The sequence below is a fragment of the Carlito syrichta genome, unplaced genomic scaffold, assembly GCF_000164805.1.
Source record: "Carlito syrichta isolate Samal-C Ts95f unplaced genomic scaffold, Tarsius_syrichta-2.0.1 Scaffold47086, whole genome shotgun sequence".
Lineage (NCBI taxonomy): Eukaryota > Metazoa > Chordata > Mammalia > Primates > Tarsiidae > Carlito > Carlito syrichta.
The window spans coordinates 387,649-396,739 of record NW_006991182.1 but is presented as its reverse complement, the minus strand read 5'-3'; the positions used below and the strand labels follow the sequence as shown (position 1 = coordinate 396,739).

General features: G+C 46.1%; 1 protein-coding gene across 1 annotated transcript in view; it reads left to right on the top strand.

Annotated features, from left to right (window-relative positions):
• The first annotated feature begins 663 nt into the window (after positions 1-663).
• EHD4 (EH domain containing 4) overlaps positions 664-9,091 on the top strand; it is a 78,593-nt gene continuing 70,165 nt past the window's right edge. The window contains exon 1 of the mRNA XM_008048466.2: positions 664-1,000. Coding sequence (XP_008046657.1) covers positions 765-1,000 — 236 coding nt within the window. The 5' untranslated portion in view covers positions 664-764. The remainder of the gene's footprint in view (positions 1,001-9,091) is intronic.

Genomic DNA, 9,091 nt, shown 5'->3' with positions numbered 1-9,091 from the left:
TGAGCCACCATGCCCAACCGAGGATAACAATAATAAGAGTGACTAAATTTTCAGTTTCATAGAAAATCAAATAAAGAAAACTAGGGGGGAAAGGCCTTTAACGGATCCAGAATTTAGTGGAGGCAATATGGAGAAGTAAGAGAAATATCTACCCAAATGGATTCCAGTCCACTTTCCCTCCTTCAGATTTTGTCAGGTTTGTCCATGAACCTAGGTCTCTCCGGCAGTAAAATGGGGCCATAATAACCTGCCAGAGGGAAGCAAGAACCTGCCTGTCAACTTTCTGAAATTTTCATCCCCAGTATGGACGTGCTGGAATGAGTAAACTCCCAGGCTCGTTTGGGTCAGCTCAGATTTTCCCGGAAGCCGAAGCCACCTAGCCAGAGGTGGAGCCGGAGCTACCAGACGAGGGCGAAGGGCCAAGTTGCCTAGGCGGTGACCGGTCTGCGCCCCTTGACGGGGAGACACCTTCTCTCCGCCCAGTCCTCCAGAAGGACTCCGTCGTCCATAATTCATTAAGAGCCCGGTCTCCATTGGCTGACGCTTCCACCCCGCGCTGGCATTGGCCCAATGAGGAAGGACCCGAGCAAGCGCCTTCTGAATAGTGAACGAGAGCTCGTGACGTGGCGGACGTCGATTGGCTGCGGCAGAAGAGGCGGAGCCGGGCTCGGGCGGCGGAGAGCTCGGCCGGGGCGGCTCAGCGCGAGCAGAGGAGGGTCGAGCCGGGAGAGGGGTCTGAGCGCCGATCGCGGGCGGGCGGCAGGATGTTCAGCTGGATGGGGCGGCAGGCGGGCGGGCGCGAGCGCGCGGGCGGCGCCGACGCGGTGCAGACGGTGACCGGCGGCTTGCGCTCGCTCTATCTGCGCAAGGTGCTGCCTCTGGAAGAGGCGTACCGCTTCCACGAGTTCCACTCGCCGGCGCTGGAGGACGCCGACTTCGAGAACAAGCCCATGATCCTGTTGGTGGGCCAGTACAGCACCGGCAAGACCACCTTCATCAGGTAACCCGCCCCGCAGTCTCCTCGCCTGGGTCGGGACCTGCCCCCACCACCTGGGCGGGCCCTCTCCACGTGTGCGCGTGTTGTCATCAGCCTCCCGCCGCCCTCAGGCAACCTGAGGACCCTCCTGTCCTTCGCGGAAGCCCCTCGCCGCTGCTGCCCCCTCTGGTATGGGTGTGAGCTCAGGTACCCCCTCCCCAGCGCGCTGCCCGGGTGCCCTCAGCCCCGCCCCCAGGCGCGGCCGCCGGCGTCCGGGCTGGCTGTCCCCGGGAGGGTAGGAGGGTTTCCGGAACTCGTCCCCTGAGCACTCCCAGCTTTCCTTCCTTGCTGTCGGGAAGGCGTTTCTCTGGATGGACTCAAGCTGGCACCCTGGACTGAGGGCCCAGGCGAGGGAGGGAGCGCGAGGCTATAATCATTATTTCTTGGTGAAGGAATGATGCCTAGGGCTGGAAAAGGAGCGGAGATGTAGGGTTATCTGAATGTGCTGTGGAGTCTTCGTTGGAGAGTTAAGCCCCTTGCACAGTGCCCGAAGCATAACTGTCTGTCTGTCTATCTATCTATCTATCTATTTATTTATTTATTTATTTTGAGTTGGAGTCTCACTCTGTCGCCCAGACTGGAGTGCAGTGGCCGCTCCCGGCCACCGCAGCCTCGACCCGCTGGGCTCCGGCGATCCTTCCGCCTCAGCCTTCCAAGTAGCTGGAATTACAGGCATGCGCCACCACGCCCGGCTGATTTTTTGGTTTACTGTAGAGATGCATAACTATTTATTGAAGGAATGAATGGCAGCAGTAGGGTATTGCCATGCCTCCTTCCCTGGAGGTCCTCACGTGTCACCTCCCACTCCCACTACCGTGTTCGCGGAGGGGATAAAGAGGCCACTTTCGTTCAGCTCTTGCACAATGCGGCCTTTGCCTGGCCATAGGAAGTGAGCTGTGTGTTGCAGCCGCGCACTAGCCTGTGGAACGAAGGGGAGTGTCACATTACTGTTTGTTAGTTTCCATTTCTTAGGTGGGTCATCCCCTTCTCGCTCACCCTTGACTACTTGAAAATATTTGTCGTGCTCACCGCGTCTCCAAAAGCACACAATTACTGTGTGTGTCCTGTTGTTCAAATCATATCGCTTCCTCTGAAATGACTTTTAATGGGAAATAATTTACACTGAAATATCTTACTTTTTTAATCGGCTGTTTTATTTTTCTAAAGCAGCCAGCATATTAAAGCTCACTCTCTTTTGTAATGAGACCTGTTTTTCTAGGTTAAACCCTATGTCAATTGAAACAAAGTGGCTGATTATTTAAGGTTTTGGTGGGGGAGGGTTGGAAATTGTAACAATCTGTCTTCATCATTTGCTATTCAACAGGTGTTTAGAAAACTGCATCTATATTTGGATACATGCCATTTCTATTCAGTAGCAACCTCTTTTTCTCCACTCCAGTGACCTAAATAGTTCCTACAAATAAGAGTGGTTGTCACTACAAGAAATATGTTAAATCCAGGCTGCAGGTACATTGTGAATGAATTCAGCAAAACAAATACACTGTGTATTGAAATGTAGTTCTAAACAGTAAATTACTTGAGTGTGAAGAAAGACCGAGGAAAATAATTTTAAAATTGCTTTATTTGGTGCTTATTGGTAAGCCAAAAATAGTATTGTGTGTCACCTTAGACACTCAAGATGAACCATAGATGTATTACAGTAACTGACACCTTGAAAAATGACAAATATGGTATATTTAAGTTCTCAGTAATATTAGCTAGTTTTTTTGTTTGTTTGTTTGTTTTTTGAGTTGGAGTCTCACTCTGTCGCCCAGGCTGGAGTGCAGTGGCCGCTCCCGGCCACCGCAGCCTTGACCTGCTGGGCTCTGGCGATCCTTCCACCTCAGCCTTCCAAGTAGCTGGAACTACAGGCGCGCCTACGCCCGGCTAATTTTTGATTTATTGTAGAGATGAGGTCTCACCAAGTTGCCCAGGTGGGTCTCAAACCTGCGGGCTCAGTCAATCCACTCACCTCAGCCTCCCAAAGGCGCGGGATTACAGGCTGAGCCACCTAGCCCGCTATTAGCTGGTTTTTAAAGTACTTAGACAATAAAGTGTTGAGACCAAGTGGTACAAGAGTGGGAGGTGGAATTTTTGAAACATACAGAGAATAAGAGTATAACATTGCTATAATTTAGTGGTGGCTTGTTCATAGTGCCCTTGGCATTTGCTTCTGTCTTTGCCATGAGGTCCTTTTCTTGTGCCCTTATGTACCAGGGAGCCCTGCTTTATTCTGGAGATAATGTGGCCTCCTCTCTGCTCCCCTAGCCTGGAGAGTAAGCAGGCCTGAGGTAGGAGAATGCAACTCACAGGAACATGAATTGATCTTTTTTTCCCCTTTGGTTTTCTATTTCATTATATTCCCGGTCTTCTCTGTTTTATTATTTAGGGGAAGCTTTGTGGAATAGCTGAGCATAATTTTGTAAGGGTTCTGAGATCTGACTCCTGGCAACTACATCCATCAAACTGGCCATTTCTCAGTAGGTACTGGAGCCAAGTGCAACCTTAGGGTGAGGGAGGAATCACCTTCTTGGGAAGTCACTTGCTCTTGAAGCCTTCTCTGAGCTAAGTGGCTTTGTTGTTAGGTGAGAGGCACAAGGTAGACCTGTGAGGTTAGAAGGAAATCAGTGTGGACAGGAAACTTGGTGACTCTACAGGAGACCTGAATTTGGTTTTCAAGTTGGAGCTAGGAGGATGTGATTTAGCGCCTGGGATGAAAGCCCACACAAAAGGGCAGCTGCCCTGGAGGCTCAGGCACTTGGAACGGTGAGCATAAGCATTGGCCCCAAGTGCTGACCACCCATCCTGGATCCTGCCTTAGTTAGAGCCTGGTTAGTGGTCTGGGTTGTTTGCGCATTAAAAACTCATACTTGGCTGTGGGTGCCCCCGTCTATATAGCCACAGATGCTTATCCACCTGACTTCTTGCACATTCCAAGACGTCACTGATAACACAGAGCCTGTGGTGAGATGGAAGGAAACTTCTCCACTCACTGCAGATGCATTCAGCACAGTCTTGGGAGTGCATCCCATACCTTTACATTGCTCCCCCCTCCTTTTGTTCTATGGCTGGGAGGAGCTAGGAGCCCCCCTAATACTTGCTGGGCCTGTGCATTCATCAGGAGTGAGGCAGTTAAGTGTGTGCCTTGCTCTAATGAAGAAGTCTCCTAATGGGGTGGATAGAGAGCCTGCCATCAAGAAAATAGGCTCACGCCTGCATGGAACACCACCATGAGGGGCCCAAGTGCAAGGAAAAAGATGGATAGAAAAGGTGTTGGTGGACTCTTTGACAGATCACAAAACTGGCCCAGAAGGATACTTCAGATGTGATGGAGATATATATTAAAGTTCATCTGGGTTCAAAGCAGAACATCTGATAAACCTATTGTCTCATAGTTTTGTTTCTCAGAAGATAGGAACTATTGACTGTTCTACCTCTGAATGACAAGGAGGAACTGGCCAGAGAAGGAGAAAAGATGGGAACTGGGGAAAGTGACCATGTCGACTTAGACTCTGTCACAACTGAGAAAGGGTGGACGTTGAGCTCATTCAGGTTTGTGTTCAAAACTTGCGAAAAACAAATTTCATTGATTCCTCTAGAAAATCTGTGGGCTTAGGTCCTGTGAAGTAAGATGTTTCCACTGAGAGGGTATGAAGACCACCTGAAATCAGTTTAAACTATACATTGTAACTGCTTATTTTTAAGAGGTCCACTTTCTTTCCTCCTCCTATACTCTGTCTCTTCTCCCCAGAAAATTTGTTCTAATGAGGAAAAAAGAGGGAAATTGCCCAAGAAACTACATAAGCTTTAAAAGGGCAGGAACCAGGGTGATACGGCAAGAAAAGAAATAAAAGGCATCTGGATTAGAAAGAAGTGAAATCATTTGCAGATGACATATTTTATAGAAAACCCTAAAGGAATCCACTAAAAAACTATCAGAACAAATAATCAAGCATGGCAGGGTTGTAGGATACAAGATCAATATACAAAAATCAATTGTACTTCTGTACACAAGCAATGGACAATCCCAAAGTGAAACTAAGAAAACAATTTCATTTACAATAGCATCCAGAAGAATAAAATATCTAGGAATAAACTTAGTGAAAGAAATATAAGACCTCAATACTGAGAACTACGAGACATTGTTGAAAGAAATTAAGGAAGACCTCAATAAATGGGAAAAATCCTATGTTTATGGACTGGAAGGCATATTGTTAAGGTAGCAATACTCCACAAATTGATTTACAGATTCGACGTAATCTCTATCAAAATCCTAGCTGACTTTTTTGCAGAAATTGACAGGCTGGTCCTATAATTCATTTAGAAATCCAAAAGATCCAGAATAGCCAAAACAGTTTTGAAAAAGAAGAACAGAGGTTGGATGAGTCACACTTCCTGATTCAAAACTTAGTACATAGCTACAGTAGACAATACAATGTGGGACTGGCATAAGAATAGCCATATAGATCAATGGTATAGAATTGAGAGTCCAAAAATAAACCCTTACATTTATGGTCAATTGATTTTGACAAGGGTACCAAGACAGTTAAGTGGGGGAAACAATAGTCTTTTCAACAAATTGTGCTGGGACAACTGGATAACTACATGCCAACAGAATAGAGAATGACTATTAATGGGTACTGGGTTTCTTAGTGGAGTGATGAAAACAATCTGAAATTGGAGAGTAGTTTTGGTTGTACAACTTTGTGAACATACTACTATACCCTTTAAAAGGGTGAGTTTTGGGGTACATGAATTCTGCCTCAATTTTTTAAAAATCAGGGTTCTAACACTGAGCATCCCATGATTTATTTAATTTCCATAATTCTGCAGCTAGTACCAGTCATGTACTTTCTGCATCTGTGAGCAGTAATTTAAAATAAAAATGGAAGACAGAAAGAAAACAAACAAGGTGGAAATAAGCTAAAAGAGCACAAGGGCAAAGGAACTAAAGGGCAAAGATGAGAGAAAGGTAGTGCAGATGGCCACCATACAACCCCTCTGTGGCTTCTTCTCCTAATATTCTTGGCAGTATATAAGCATGATCACTGTTTATGACACTCAAGTTGGTAAAATCAAAGTATGTTACGTTTTTAAAATAAAATGCTTGGTAACATAATTGTGTTTTAAAACTTTAAATATTATCATTTAACATGTTGTTTAATAGGGAAGGCGCAAGGAACCCACATGCAAAGATAGAAACACCGGACTCGGTGGCTCAGCCTGTAATCCCACGCGTTTGGAGGCTGAGGTGAGTGGATTGCCTGAGCCTGTGGGTTCGAGACCCGCCTGGGCAACTTGGTGAGACTTCATCTCTACAATAAATTAAAAAATTAGCCGGGTGTGGTAGCGTGCACCTGTAGTTCCAGCTACTTGGAAGGCTGAGGCAGAAGGATCACCAGAGTCCAGCAGGTCGAGGCTGCGGTGGCCGGGAGTGGCCACTGCACTCCAGTCTGGGTGACAGTGAGACTCCAACTCAAAAAAAAAAGAAACATGGTTTATGGATGGTATCAAGAGTCAAGAAGCTGGAGTGGGCTGAAAGGGCACTTGAAAAAGACTGTTGTTTCCTGTTTAATTGTCCTTGAACAATAAAAAAAGTCTTTTTAGGTATGATAAGAGTAAGAAAAAGAATCAGGAAGTGATAGGCCTACTGCTTGGGGCTCTTGCTGCAATGTCAACAGAAAGCAGAACTACTCAGCTTCCTCCTTTTCCTCAAAGAGATGGTAGAAGGGAGTCCAGCTGTGTCTGAAAAGGGATTCAAACCACAGATGAGGAGCACAGGCCAGGCTCAGGAAATCTCCAGGCAGACGAATGGAGGACTGTATAGAAAGAAAAAGAACTGTTTGGTAACTTTTTTTTTTCCTCTGAGTGGGACTGTCACTCTGTCATCCAGGCTAGAGTGCAATGGCACAATTTTGGCTCACCACAGCCTCGACTTTCTGCGCACAAATGATCCTTCTGCTTTAGCCTCTCCAGTAGCTGGGACTACAGGTGCATGCCACCATGCCCAGCTAATTTTATTTTTATTTTGTAGACAAGGGTTTGCTATGTTACCCAGGCTGGTGTTGAACTCCTGGGCTCAAACAGTCCTCTCACCTCGGCCTCCCAAAGTGCTAGGATTATGGGCATGAGCCACCTCGCCTGGCCTATTTAGTAACTTTTACGAAATTATAAAGAACATGAAAAGTACTGGAAAATTGGAAGCAGGCAAATATCCTAGTTTTTAAAAAAGAGGGAAGATAGATTCTGAATAGGAACAAAGGCCTCCTTCATTCCTTAAAAACTTCTAGACTCAGTAATTAAAAGAGAGAAGTGAAGGTATTCACTAAGAGGCAGGACTCATCCATTTTTTATTTTATTTTTAGAATGTGGGGTACAATTCAGGGTTAGGTATACAAATGATCATTATGCAGATACCCTTGTGGATGAGGTGTGCCCCCCACCTGGCAGTTTCCCACTACTGCTAATCCCTTTCTTGTTCAAAGTCCACTTATTGAGTGAGAACATGTGGTACTCAGTTCTTTGTTTCTGTGATAGATCACTCAGTATTATAGACTCTAAGTCCATCCAAGTTGCTGATTCTGTCCTTTTTTATGGCTGCGTAATATCCCATCATGTATATGTACCACTTTTTTTTTTAATCCAGTCCTCTTTTGATGGGCAGCACAGTTGGTTCCATGTTGTTGCTATTGTGAATAATGCTGCAATAAACACGCTATTTTTAGAAAGAAAAAGCTCATTATGGAAAAACTATGGGCCCAGTTTGGTGATTCTCCCCCTCACTCAGACACTGGGGCTACTGAAAATTGTAGTCTTCTCTTCCAAATGCCATATCCTTTACAGATCTCTCTAAAATGCTGAGATACTGAATTTTTACAGATTAGACTGTATTTACACTATGCAATATAAGATCACAATGTAGATCCTAATGTTCATTTATTTGTATAATATTGATTTCAGGGATGGGGCCAGCCATCACAGAACTCAGATTCATGGGGAATGTGGAAAGAGTCAACAGGCCATTATGGCTTTAGGTGACAAGAGCTATGACAATGGAAGCACAGGGTAGGCTGGGGGTGTAGGGAGGACCCCTCCTTCAGGCTTAGGGGTTGGAAAAGACCTCCATGAAGATGCAACCTAAAAGCTGAGCCCTGAGAAATGAGCAGAGTTGGCTGCCCAAAGAGGGCCAGGGAATGAAGGTGGGGAGGTGTCAAAAATGAGGCCTAGGTTTCTGGGATAATTAGGTGGTAGCGGAGCCAGTCATTGAGATGAGGACCTAAAAAGAGGAAGAATGGGGCATAATTATGAGATTAGATTCAAACCTGTTATGTTTACATGGACACCAAGATAGAGATGTCTGTGAGGGGTCAAACATGTGTCTGAAGCTCAGTGGGATGTCTAGGTGGATCTGCTGACTTGGGAGAGTCAGCATTTGGTAACCAACATCTGGAGAATAGAGGTCCTTGCACAGTACTCTAAGTGAGAGGAAGAGCTTATGGAGACACTGGGGAAAATGTCACCAGAGAGGTGGAGTAATACCAAGGGAGGCTGATGGCTCAGAGCTATCTTGGAGCTCTTTACATTGCAAATGACAGAAATCCAACTGAAAATGGTTTAAATAAAACGATAAAAATATTTTCATGAAACTGATCAGAACTTCTTCATGTTGGCTTCCTTCTCAGGCAGTTGCCCCTCACGTGTGGCCAGGCAGCCATCTCCAATTCCAGACTCACATTCTGCCAGCCCCTCAACCTCAGTTTGATAAAAGAACCTCTTCCCCAACAGTTTCAGCAAAAGTCTCAGGTTTGAATCTCAGTAGCTTGACTTTGGCCATATGTCCATCCCTAATCAATCCCTAGAGGCAAGGGAATGAAATGTGTGGAGTAGGATGGTCAGCCCCCAAACCACATGGCCTTCAGTGTACAGGAAGGTGGCTCTTGAGGTTACTGTTATCAAGAAAGGGGGAAGCCGGGCTCTGTGGCTCAGCCTGTAATCCCGCACCTTTGGGAGGCTGAGGTGAGTGAATTGCCTGAGCCCGTGGGTTCGAGACCCACC